The sequence below is a fragment of the Arvicola amphibius genome, chromosome 11 (genome assembly GCF_903992535.2).
Source record: "Arvicola amphibius chromosome 11, mArvAmp1.2, whole genome shotgun sequence".
NCBI classification, from domain to species: Eukaryota; Metazoa; Chordata; class Mammalia; order Rodentia; family Cricetidae; genus Arvicola; species Arvicola amphibius.
The window spans coordinates 87,868,234-87,881,850 of record NC_052057.2 but is presented as its reverse complement, the minus strand read 5'-3'; the positions used below and the strand labels follow the sequence as shown (position 1 = coordinate 87,881,850).

General features: G+C 40.0%; 1 protein-coding gene across 3 annotated transcripts in view; it reads right to left on the bottom strand.

Annotated features, from left to right (window-relative positions):
• The window catches only part of Mdn1 (midasin AAA ATPase 1), a 127,061-nt gene that overhangs the window by 109,549 nt on the left and 3,895 nt on the right, over nucleotides 1–13,617 (bottom strand). For all 3 annotated transcript variants that reach the window (XM_038347377.1, XM_038347378.2, XM_038347379.2), the window contains exons 2-10: nucleotides 10,018–10,244; nucleotides 7,028–7,252; nucleotides 6,439–6,546; nucleotides 6,175–6,367; nucleotides 4,661–4,903; nucleotides 4,307–4,438; nucleotides 2,737–2,840; nucleotides 1,563–1,677; nucleotides 445–629 (exon numbers count right to left, since the gene is read on the bottom strand). In XM_038347377.1, the coding sequence (XP_038203305.1) occupies nucleotides 445–629; nucleotides 1,563–1,677; nucleotides 2,737–2,840; nucleotides 4,307–4,438; nucleotides 4,661–4,903; nucleotides 6,175–6,367; nucleotides 6,439–6,546; nucleotides 7,028–7,252; nucleotides 10,018–10,244 (1,532 nt within the window). The remainder of the gene's footprint in view (nucleotides 1–444; nucleotides 630–1,562; nucleotides 1,678–2,736; nucleotides 2,841–4,306; nucleotides 4,439–4,660; nucleotides 4,904–6,174; nucleotides 6,368–6,438; nucleotides 6,547–7,027; nucleotides 7,253–10,017; nucleotides 10,245–13,617) is intronic.

The following is a 13,617-nucleotide window of genomic DNA, read 5'->3' as shown; positions in this document are numbered from 1 at the left end:
TTACTTCAGCCAAGTGTGGTGACCTTTCTCCCACTCAGGAGGCAGATGAAGGCAGCTCTCTCTAAGTTCAAAGGCCAGACTGATCTATAAAATAAGTTCCACGACAGACTCTGTCTCAAGTGCCACCCCCACCAAAAGACCTATTAATAAAGGACTTCTATTGAGAGAATGCCTAAGGTAAGCATTTTAGTTAATCTTTAAAGCTTTGTTTCTGAGCTATGTGAGCTCTATATCCTAGATTGGCTATACAGCCTGGCCTGCCCTGCAAGATCCTCCTGCCTCAGGCTCTTAGAATGCTAGAATTAGATGCACGTGCCCAACCCAACTCAAAGGGGATCTGATTTCATGGTAACACTAATAGGTTTAATCTGTAAACTCGAATTGTCAGGATCATCTGATTCTAACTGGAAGAAGTTTCCAGCAAAGCAGTGTGTAGTCAGGTACCTTAAAGACAGTTCTCTTCCCTCCAGGACCACTCTTCTGCTTTCTCTCGAAACTTCCTGTGGAGCCTGCTCACAGTCAACAGAAGTGTCACTCGGACAGCAATGTTTCTCTCCAGTAAGCTCAATGTAAATGTCAAGTAAATGATCAGTTTCGGCCAAAAGGCTTGGATATCTGCTCTGAAGAATCTGATCCAGGAGAAAAAGAAAAAAAATTGAACAGCTGAAAGTACCCACCCTACAGAATAGCAGAATGGTGCCCTAATCTGAGTAAGGAGTTGAGCCCCGGCCCTAGCGCAGGGAGGGGAAACACACAACTGCTGACACTAGTCAACCAAAATCATAGATTTTTCTGTAAAATATTTCATCTTTACCAAGCGTAGTAATTTGTACCCTCACCTGTCTTTGCCCCCACCCATTCTTAAAATTCCAAGACTTTCCCTAAACTATATGACATTCTAGTCATTTAAAACAGTTTAGAGAACAAAAGCCAGATACCCAAATGACCAAGCCGCCGGGCGGTGGTGGCGCACGCCTTTAATCCCAGCACTCGGGAGGCAGAGGCAGGCAGATCTCTGTGAGTTCGAGACCAGCCTGGTCTACAAGAGCTAGTTCCAGGACAGGCTCCAAAGCCACAGAGAAACCCTTGTCTCGAAAAACCAAAAAAAAAAAAAAAAAAAAAAAAAAAAAAACCAAATGACCAAGCCATAGGAACTCAAGTACCAAAATAAACAAACTCCGCAAGTACTACTTTGTTTAATCCTGAATGTAATTCTATCAGCTTCATTATGTAATCTTAGCTAAAAATTAATAAAAAAGTAATATAGGGAAAAAATTAAAGCCGACCATAAAAGAAGAGTCACTGACAAAAAGCAGTTAAGTTTTAAAAGACAGAAGTAGAATTTAAAGCACAATGTGCAGTCCTATTGGCTTCAATAGCTACTTAACACTGCAGGAGAGAGCTTCATACTGGTACTACAAGTTCCATTCTAGATTTCAGATATTCTAATTAGGGATGCTCCTCTGTACTACTTCCTCTATTTCCATCTAAGAGGAGCTTCTGGAATTTTTCGTAACAAAAAATAAAAATGAAAAGCATTCTTGATCTGCAAAACTGCACACCTCATTCAGTTCTTTCTTGTCCAGATTATCCAGGTGAATTTTGGTCCAGTACTTGTCTAGCATAGTAGCATGACTATTCAGTGGCCGATACCAACTTCCTCCACAGCTCAAGAGCCTACATTTTAGAGGAAAAAATGTAAATAACGACACATAAAACATTCAGGTTTTATGTTAGTCTAGCTATAGTCAACTTACTTCATCTGTGGGACACAAACCCCCAAGACCTATGAAGGATGACGGAAACCAGACAGTACAAAACCTACATACAGTCACCAATAGTAAAGTTTTATTAATTAGGCAAAGCAAGAGATGATAGACAAGAATAAAGGTGGGTATGGTGTGATACATATTATCATCACACCTGAGAGAAACTGAAGGTGCTTAACTGAGTTTGAGGGCAGCCTGCGTTATGCAGCAAGTATCTACAACAAAAACTCTAAAATAATCAATTAGAAAAATATTACAAAAGCTATAGATTCTTATTTCTGTAATATTCCACTTAATATATTCAAATCCTACTGATGACTGAGTAACTAAAACCATGGTAAGAGAAATCATAGATAAATAGGGTAACTGTTATACAATTATGTAATCATAAATAACAAGCTGCCATTTTAGTGCTAGATACTAATAGGTTAAGTAGAGCAGATGAAAAATTAAAGGCTGCCATTTGATGCACGAGTATTTTAAAAAAAGGAGTGAAGGAATTTTGACCAGAGTATTTTTAAATCACTGCAAATGCCACGGGGTGTTCAGATCTCAGTAAGACTCTTCTGTAAAGCATAAATGACGGCAACAAAACATACTTGAGGGTATTAGCATGTGTAATAATAAGTTCATTGCTTGTTACCAAAAGCTACACTTGGAAATTGTTACAAATTTCCAGAATAAGGGGGATATATATTAAATGTTTATTCCAGACAAACTACATGCTTACACATTAACCATACTGCCCCAAGAATATGTCATTATTTTCTTTTCATGTATAAGGAAAAGCCTCTTAAAGTCCCTTGCTCAGTCAACTGGGACTACAAGTGATAGAGCTGAATTCAAGTCTCTCTAAGTTGTGTGGCATTTGCTCATGTCTGGGTTTTGGGGGCTAATCACAGAGGCTCCAATATACAGCATCAAGAAGAGGTTTCAAAATGGGAACAGCAAAGACCGTCATACATACCTCCTGGTTGCAAATAACTGAAATGTAGGAGCTACTTTCAGACAGTCACCTTGTCCAGGAATCAAAAGCTCTCCATTTTCCAGAAGAGGAATCAACACAGAAACCTAAATCATAAAACGGCACTGAGACAGAAGCTACAAACACACACATGATGGGAATATCCATAAAGGAAACTCCACCCAGTTTTCACAATCAGATCTTTCTAATCAAATGCCATGTGGCTTTTCTGAGTTATCTGCACTGCAGTACAACACCTTATTTACTCAATATTCACTGAGTGCTTAGTAGGACCCAGAACCAAGCAAGACAGTAGGATGCAAACAGGACTTAAAAGTCAAGAGTCTTTTCGAGGCCAGCCTGGTCTACTAAAGCTAGCTCTAGGACAGGCTCCAAAGCTACAGAGAAACCCTATCTCAAAAAAAAAAAAAAAAAAACAAAAAACAACAACAACAACAACAACAAAAAAAAAAAGTCAAGGGTCTTACAAGCAATGGGAAAAATCCAAATGAACACACAGCATGATAAGCTTAATTCAGAAGAAATCACTGAACCTGCTCCAAAGATAAAAATACTCACTAAGTCTTAAAGAATGAGCTAGATTTGGTGGAACAGTAATGTCAAACACATAACCATTTTTTTCTTCTCCAGGATGCAAAATTCAATATGAACTTAACTTGAAGATTCATTTGTAAAAATATTAAAAATCAATCTAAAAAAATCTATCTAAAGAAAAACACCTTAATCCTTAGTACATCTCTGTGGTCATAGTTAAAGATTTCAGAGGAAACAAAGACTACCACTTCACTGCAGAAGCGATCTTTCTAAAAGTCAAATTAGTCATTGGGGCATGCTCCTGTAATCAGAGCACTAGGGCAAGAGCAATGCCAGCCCAAGGTCAGCATGGGCTACACAGCAAATTTCACAGCTGTAGAATGAAGTGTCTCAAAACAGGTGGTGGTGGCTCACACCTTTAATCCCTTTCTCGGGAGGCAGAGGCAGGTGGAGCTCTATGAATTCAAGGCCAGCCTGGTCTACAGAGTGAGTTCCAGGACAGTCAGGGCTACACAGAGAAACCCTTTTTTGGGGAGGAAAGAAAACAAAAAAACAAACCAAAAAAAAAAAAAAAAATCAAAAAAACAACAACCCATAATCAGTATCTATTTCTTCAGCAAACAGATGCAAACATATTATTTCTGCCTTCATTTGTCCTCATCCCCCTAGTCTACATCTGCCACATCTGGAAAGCAGGATCTCAAAGTTCCCAATGTATCGCTCACAGGTGCCCACCAGGTAATAAGACTGCTCACTATATTCAACCATTACAAGAAATAGCACAAAACATTTAATGAATACTCTAAGAAATAGGAGACAAACGAAGAAACCCATTTTTTGACCTAATTAAATCTCTTTAATCAGATTAGGCAGGTAACTATGAAAGAGCTTCCTACAGCATAATGAAAGAGTTTCTTACAGCATACCTTGCGAAACACCAAACCACCCCCAGACACTGTGGATAAAATGTTCTCCAAAGACAGATGTGTAGAGCAAAGAGTTTAGCAAGATGACGTACCACATCTAACGGAGCATAGTCAATATCCTCCAAAAGGATCCAGTGGCCTTTTGTGGCTGCCTGTGTCAGGGTGCCAGGTTGCCATACAAATTCTCCAGGGACATCTGTACAACGATACATGCCCAGTAGCATCTGTGGAAAAGAGGTTAATCAGAGAAACCATACATCTGAGATAACAAGGCTACTTCCTTTGACAAGTCCTATGAAATTTCAACAAGGAAAGGAAGCATGTGAGGTTTACAAAGCTTATCCCAAAAACCAAAAGTAAGGGCAACAACCATTTCAATGTTCCCTTAGCAAAAATATTAGAACGCTAAAATTTGCAAACACACAAACTTGCAACTTCTTAATTACCTTACTGTCGGTCTGATCTCCAAGCTGGACTTTGAGAAGCTGAGGAGGTTTTCTTCTACCTGTCAGTGCAGCTAAATGTTCAACTAAGGCAGTTTTGCCACTTCCTATTGGTCCCTCCAGCAACACTGCATTCTGAGAAGCTACCGCAACAGCAAGGGTCTGAAGATTTTTACACACAGACTCAACCAACACAAAGGACTTAAGAGTCAGCTCCTGCTCCCGTGAAGAACTCCTGTCACTTGCCTAAGGAGAAAAGTGAGAAAGACTATTTAATAAGAGACCTCCCAAGTGACACAAGAAAATTTCTGTAACAATGCCTTTACATTACAATAAGCATGTTAACCAAACTTAGGATAATTTCTTTATATTTTTAATATTATTTTTGTGTAGAGCAAAGATTTAAGAAAGCTTTTTTTTTGTAAATTTCCAAATCATCTTATGTGTATGGGCGCTGTGTATGTATGCGCACCACAGGTGTGCTTCCTGCCTATGGAGTCCAGAATAGGGCATCTGTTCCTCTGGACCTGGAGTCACACACAGCTGTGGGCTGGGACTGCCAAAGGTGCTGGAGCAATGTTATCTCTTTTGTTTGTTTGAGGCAGGGTCTTACTCTTGCCTCAAATACAAAGGCTGCCTCAGCTTCCTGAGTGCAAGGATTAAAGACATACACCACTACACTTGGCCCAGTAAAGGCTCTTAACATTGGAGCACTCACTCTCCAGCCAAAGGATAATTTCTAGACAGATTTAAAGAGCCTCATAAATCACCAAAAGCTTTTGTTTTAGTGCTCTACAACATTCTATAATTTTATACTTAAGATTAACAATGCCAGGGCTTTAGCTTCAGTTCTAGGGTCTCCAACACAAACTCTGACCTCCAACGGCTTTGGCACTCACTTGACAAAACATACTCAGGCACACACACCTACACACACAAGTTTGTAAGACCTTAAAAAATCAAGAATAAATGAACCAGTAGTCTAGTTGCTAAATGTGAAGTACATGTTATGCTGTATCACTTGTACAGATGCAGAGAACTGGGAAAATCTGGGCACTGAGAGAATACACTGTTTCAAATGCATCTAGTTTTTTCAGGTACAGTGAGAAGTGCCTTCTGTTGTTTGTCTAGCGGATCCTGGCCTAACCTATCAAGTGCTTTCCCACCAGGCTATATCCTCAGTCCTGAAGTCTGTTTCAGCGCCAGCCCTCGTGTGTTTTCTTCTTTTACATTTTTGAGACAGAGCCTTGCTGCATTATTTAAGCAGGCCTCAAGAGATCCCCTCGCCTCAGCCCACAGGACTGCATAACGATGGCAACTTCGAATTCTGCTAAAGTTCAAGGCATAACAGAGGTGGCATTATATTTCCAATTTCAGATTTGAGACAGATAAAAGGAATACCTGGGAGAAAGAATCTTCATTTCTCCATACACACTTCTAAAATGGAAGAGCACTTTAGTAAACTCAATGTGAACCCCACATGATTCACAGACCCTGACCTACTGCGGTTACAATACCTGCTCTCTAGGACCAGATGGTTGTTTGGGCAGCACCACACCACAGACAGCGGTCACGCTGGAAGAGAGGTCAGCCGAAACAAGGTGCCCCTGAATGTACCGGGGCTCCTCTCCCTTATGCCAAAGGGAGGTTTTTGGGTTGGCCAAAACCAAGGCCTTCTCCAAGTCCTGCAGTTGGGCCTCTTCTAACAACCTAAAAGAAAAAGGTCCCATGAAATCCACACAGAAAAGACACAGAAACCCTCCAGAAAGGCCCGTGCTCACCTCAACCTGAAATGTACCAATTCATCACTACTGAAAATCTTCCTTAGGAAGGCTAACTTGTGCTCTTCATTCATGCAGGTCACCAACGCAAGACAGTTAGCTGTATGCCTGAGGAAAAAAGAAGCAGAGCGACTCTGCTAACCCACAGTTAAGAAAAATACTTGTCCACTAAGCACCCGAAATTGAAGTCTACACACTATCACAAGATACACTTATGAGTAAAGAGCACAAAGTACACATTTAGCAGAACAGGAAAAAGGCTGAAACTCCATGTATATCATCTTCTGAAGCAGCACTGAACGATTAGGGAAAAGGGGTAAGAACGGAAACCTGACAATGACAAAATGATCTAGGGCTAGAGATGGACCAGCAGTCAAGAGCACTGACTGCTTTTCTAGAGGACTGGAGTGCAATTCCCAACACCCACATGACAGTGCACAACCATCCATAACACAACTCGTGGGATCCAACAGACATACAGACAACACCCATACACATAAAATAAATATTTAAGAAGACCATATCTAAAAGGTTTTTCTTTACCCTGCCCTGCCCTACCCAAATCAAAAGCACAGGCTAAGCCACATACCAGCGCACTAAAGCATCATGGCTCCTGAGGAGAGGAACACACACACTCCAGTCCCAGAGCTCCCGGAACACAGGCTGCCTCTGCTTCAGAAACGTGTGGGCAGCTTCCATTAGGTCTCGGAGCTTCATCCGCCTGCGTCCATAGCGCACAGGGTTAGCATCGGAACTCTCAAGAAAGAGCCGCTGAAACACTGGATAGGTGTCCTTGAAATAGCGCAGGGCAAACCTTCAGGAGCGAAAACAGGAGGAATCGTCATTCATTGGTACAAACAGCCAAGCGCCAATCTATCCTCAGGAACATGACTGGGGAAATGAGCATCGCATTCCCTAGAGAAGCAGCCAACTGCCCAACTGCACCAACGAACAAAACTGCAGAATGTGACAGAACTTTTCATACCTCAGAACGGGGAGAATAATGCTAAAGCCATACACTCCTAGAGACTGAAACCATTTGAGGTTGAGGAACAGGCCCTGGCATAAGACACCAGTTCAGAAGCTGTGATTGCCAAAGGCTTTACCCACAGAAGCAGAGCACATCCTGAGTAGTAATTACTGATTGTACCTATTGAACATTCACTGGATTCTCACTATGTTACTATCTAGAGATACGAAAAATCATGTTGTAATTCTTCTTGATATACCACTGCATAATGGAGAGCCACTTACAGAATCAGGAGAGAACAAAACAAAAATGTTCAACCGAATCTGAGGGAAGTAAAACTAGGGGCTTATGATACATCTTAAAGCAGACAGAGGAAAAGCCGGGCAGTGGTAACACACACCTTTAATCCCAGCACTCTGATCTCCTAGAAAGCCAGTGCCAGGACAGCCAGGGCTACACAGAGAATCCCTGACTCAAAAAACAAAGCATACAGAGGTATTTAAGAGAACACATAATGTATGCTTTTAGCTGGGCGTGGTGTCACACACCTTTAGTCCTAGCACTCATAAGGGAGAGGCAGTGGGATCTCTGAGTTTTAGGCCAATACCAAACAGCAACAAAAGAACATAAAGTTTGATGCCAATGGAAAAACAGACAGCTAACAAAAGAACATAAAGTTTGATGCCAATGGAAAAACAGACAGCTAACAAAAGAACATAAAGTTTGATGCCAATGGAAAAACAGACAGCTAATTAATCCATGATCCTAATGAACCTCTAACATAGTCCTCACATTCTGCCGTGAAAGCTCAATCCAACTGGTACTTCCAAGCTATCACATTTCAATTCTAAGGCTATTTCCTTCTGCCTCTCCAGTAACTGAATATGCAGTCCTTACATTCTATACTGATTCAAATAAAGCTGGAAAGGCAGGTTACAAAACAGAAAACTTAAGTTAACTGAAAAAAGCCCTTGTGAGGGCTGGAGAAATGGCTCAGAGGTTAAGAGCACTGACTGCTCTTCCAAAGGTCCTGAGTTCAATTCCCAGCAACCACATGGTGGCTCACAGCCATCTGTAATGAGATCTGGTGCCCTCTTCTGACCAGCAAGGATACAGACAGACAGAACACTATAAATAAATAAATAAATAAATAAATAAATAAATAAATAAATAAATAAATAAATAAATAAAGTAAGTAAGTAAGTAAAAAAATAAATCTTTTTAAAAAAAAAAAAAGCCCTTGTGACTCTGCCCAAAGTCAGAATTATATACAATTCTCATGGTACTGATGGATTTTAAAGAATCTCTCAATATACTTACCGATTCACAATATGCAGAAAGAGTTGTTTTGCATATTGAAACCAAATGATACAGAATTGATTTTATTATTTATTCAGTTACAAGACAGAATCAGGAATAGGATTTATCCCATACACATAACACACATCCGATCCCATATGGATCTGCCAGGTTCTCTAGCACAAGATATGCAGAAATCAATCAAATATTGATTGGAAATATACTGAAGTCCTCAGAATTTCATAAAATACATCAGTTCTTAGCAAAGGTTTAAAAAAGGACTTTTCCATTACATGCCAACAAGACAAAGAAATTATAAGGAACAAAACATCTGCAGGAAATAACCCAAAGGGTACTCAAAGGAATTAAATCTGGCAGATAGATGTATCCACAGAAGCTATGAATCCCATCAAAATTTTGATAAAGATTCGGTTTGAACAAGAGACACCTCTTAATTAAAAAGCATGATTGTTTAATCTAAACTAACCTATAAAACTAACAAATGCTTCTCATTTGATCAAAAATAACTTGCCAAAAGAGAACCTCTGCAAAATTAGGGTTTGTGAAGGGTTTTGTTTTTGTCTTTTCAGAAGGATAAAGACATCCAGCTAAGGAATCTGAAGACCACTGGTCAAATGAGACATCTGTAGAAAAAGGACAGATTATCCAAAAAAAAAAAAAAAAAAAAAAAAAAGTCTCAAGAAAAAGAGTAAATTGGCCTACTGGTATATCACATTTCCAACAGGATAAAATTTCATAAATCTTCCCAAATCTTTGTTTCTGCTATTCTCTATAGACATATAGTGTAAATGGTCTTTTTGTAGTCCCGGTCTAATTAAAAATAAAAACTGGCTTTAGAGTTGGTGTGTGGCTCTATCCTTCTCTAAACCCCAAGCATGCTTATTAAAGTGAAATTCAAAACCTCTTGTCTCATGTCTGAAGAACCACCTGATATGGAACAGAAGAAAAAAAAATTAACAACTTATTTTATTGCTACTAATCTAATAATTCTTTGGTTTTATACCGACTCTTTAGCAGCTTTTCTTAAGGTATTTTAAGATAAGTTTCTATATATTAATCTTTGTATTTTATATAAGTCATTTTTTTGGCCATGATTTTAAAGGTTTCATCTACCTTCCAGTACATGATTTTGGGTTTGAGTCTCTATCAGTTTTCTGCGGTGAACCATGAACATGCCTAACCTTTGAAGGCTTCTTATCTCCCCAGTGCTTTGGTTACAGCAAGAGCCACTCCACTAGACTTTAGAGGTTAGCACCTCATGGAGAAATACAAATCAAACTGCTACTCACGGGAGAACATCAGGATGGTTACCAATGAGTTTGCTCATTGACACACTGAGACGTTCATGCAGGTCATGGTTGACTTGGCCTCCACTTTTAATGGCTTCAGCATTTCTTTCCAGCAAATCCAAAAGGATAGGGCGCAGCTGGCGACCAAGCAAAAGGGTATAGTCTTTATCCAGGAGCAACTGTGCCAAGGAATTCAGGATACACTGGCGATCTTGAGGTGTCCACACCTAATCGAGAAGCAAGACAAATGTCTATGTAAACAATATTCTTTAGTACTGGAAGGATCAGAGATCTAGCTTAGGATCAAAACACTAATTTCTAAATTTCTTGAGTTCATAGTAAAACAAAATATGGTTCTGTTACAATAAAAGATTAGATTTTGTTACTAAGAGTTCCATCTGCTTACGTTATAGACAAGAAAACCAATACTTAGGATTCCATTTTAAATGATACATAACTTCACTCAACACTAAATGTTGAAGTGTCTCAACACTGTCTAGGAAATGTAAAACCCCAGTGTTCCTCTCTCCTTTGCTATTCATAAATGAAAATATAATTCTATGATTACTTCAAGGCATGATGGAAACACCTATAAAAGACAAACATAAAAAGGTAAGCTTTCTTGTAGGCTCTTTGTTTTGCCAGCCACCAACCCAAATAATAGAGACTTGTTATTAATTAGGAAAGCTCAGCCTTTAGCTTAGGCTTGTCCCCCAACTATATCTTATAATTAAACTAACCTGCTTCTATCCTTCATTCTATATGGCTGACTTGGTCCATGTCTCACTGGCGATTCCCTGCCTTTCTTCCCAGAATCTTCTCTCTCTCCACAAGTTCCACCTATTCTCTCCTGCCTATCTATTGGCCATTCAGTTCTTCATTAAAAATCAGAAGGTGCCCCAGGCAGAGATACATCTTCATAGTGTAAACATATATTACACCAGCTTAAGACCTGGGTGTGGCTTAGGTACAGCTTAGTTATATAGAGTTGGTAGCTAGCATGCAATGGGCTCTGGGTTCAATTTCCAAAACAATGAAGATAAAATTAATTCCTGAAAACCAATCTAAAATTAGCAAAACAAAACCAGTATGAACAATTATACTGCCAATGAAGAGGTAAACCACAAAAGCCTATTGTGTGGCCTCAGAATGTTCATAAGCATAAAAAAATTGAGCGTGTGTGTGTGTGTGTGTTTGTACATACACCATTTACATATAGACCAGTTAGCAGAACTTACTGTCAGCAATGTGTAACATCAGACTTAAATTTACAAAGGTATAAACCCTCTGATCCAAAGTTAGGACTTCAGCATTCTCAAGCTGCTTTTGGTCACAGTGTTTAATCACAGCAATAGAAACTTAAAATAAGACAGCAAACAAAACAAAGTTTCCAAAATGATCACTCAAAGGGAAAGAAATTTAACAGATTCAGCCATGGCACTGAGAGGCAACTGCACTTTTTAACTGTAGGAATGTCCCTACAAGCAAGTGTTCCTAAGAGACCACTTTAAAGAGGGGTACTAGCTTGACATCAGCCTGAGCTACACAGTTGAGATCCTGTCTCCAAAAAGGGATTCCACACCAGGACATTTTGTTTGTTTCTTTAGGTTTTGCTTGGTTTGACATATGGTCTTGTGATGTATCCCAAGCTGGCCATAGCAACCCTAAATTCTCCACCACCCCACCAAGACCTGTAGCATCCAGTAATGTTAATTGTAGATGTGCACAGTAAGCCCAGCTTCTGCTGTTAGGAAGTGTGGCTCTAAGCTCCATTTCATAACATGTTTAGAATGATGTTACTGGTTTTATCTAATCCTTTTCTAGTTATGTATGGCAATGAGGCTAATAAGATGCTCACTGGGCTAAGGGGGAGGATGGATTGAGCCCAAAATTTCTAGGACAGAATGAACAACATAATAAATCTTAAAACAACAAAATTTAGGGCTAGGGACTTATCTGGTATTCATGAAGCCCTGAGAGGTTCACTCATCAACATATATAAACAGGGGAAGACGGTTCATGTTTGTAACCCCAGTATTTGGAAGGCAAGTCAGGAAAATCAAAAGTTCAAGATCATTCTTGGCTACACAACATTCAATTAATAATTATATTCCTAAAATAAAATGTTATTATTAAAATCTATGAATGTGTAAATGCAAGAACTGAAAAGAGGGGGCAGCTAGGGAGTAGCAGATATACAGGACAACTATATAACAAGCCTTCTCTTTCTGTGCCCCAGCCTGCAAGCCAGAGCACCTGCAATCCTGGTTTCTGGCTGCTGGAACAGAGAAGCACTAAATGTTCAAGATTTCCCCCTCCAAACCCAAGGCTACCAGAACACCCAGGTAACTACATTCTTGCGAATTTCTGTTTCTTTGTAAAGTGGGAGCCTCACTGCTTTCTCACTTTTCTTTCACAGAGCTCAAGTGGGCTTTACTTAAATGATGAAGAGGCATACTAGTCTGAGGGAAGCTCAAGACACAGATTAAACTACCAAGTACTGGGCCAGTGAGACGGCTCAGCAGGTAAAGGTGATGGCCACCAAGGTGGCCCCCTTGAGTTTAATCTCCAGAACCCACACAGTGAAAGGAGAGAACACCCTACAAACTGTCCACACACACTAAATGTAAGATTAAATAGTCTAGTAGAAAAAGACATATTTAAGGTGGTTCAGATGTTCTCTTATCAAAACTTAGTAACCAGCTGGTCACGGTGGCACACTATCAGCCCAGCACTGGAAGCAGAGGCGGGTAAACCTCTGAGTTTAAGACTAGTGGATCTACAGACTGAGTTCCAGGACTGCCATGGCCACAAAGAAAAAGCCTGTCTTGAAAAACAAAGCAAACAAACAAACAAACAAACAAACACTAATTCAGTTCCTTTGCCATGAGCAGCATTAGGTCTCAAACCTAGGACAAGCCTCACTCGGTGCCCGTGGGTCCTCGCAGCACTTCTCATCCTGCCTCTACTGGAAACCTCTCCCTCGCAGGAGCTGGGACTGCAGGAGGAACTGTGGATTAACCAGCCTAGAAACAGGGGACTGCAGGAAGAACTGCTGAATTAACCGGTCTAGAAACAGGGGACTGCAGGAAGACCTGCTGGTTTAACCAGCCTAGATACTTTAGAAATGTCTTAATTTTAATATGGAAGTCAGAAAATGTATTGCTTTGGGGAAGAGATTATGCTTTTGTTTTCACAGAAAATGAAAGGCTGTAGATTCATTCGAGTTTGATATAGATCAGGAAACCCCCTCCCCGAAAATCCTGGCTAAAGACATTAAAATATAAACCCCCCAAAACTACAAGACAGGTGACACATACATTTTACCTGCCTTTTTTTTTTTTTAATCTTTGGCTGGTTTGTGTACAACGCACAGTCCATACAAGTGTTAATGCAGATATGTATGTTAGCTTCGAAAGCTTATGTTTTCAGAGCAAGGAGACCAGACACAATGAAAACGGGTGGCCTTGGTGATCCAGCCTCTCAGAGTGTCTCTGTTGCAGTTTCCCCAGAGTTCTGCATCCAGAACAGCTTCAAGACTATTGGCTGAGATGGTCCAGCCTCACAGACTATTCTAGCCAGGACTTGACCATTATCCTA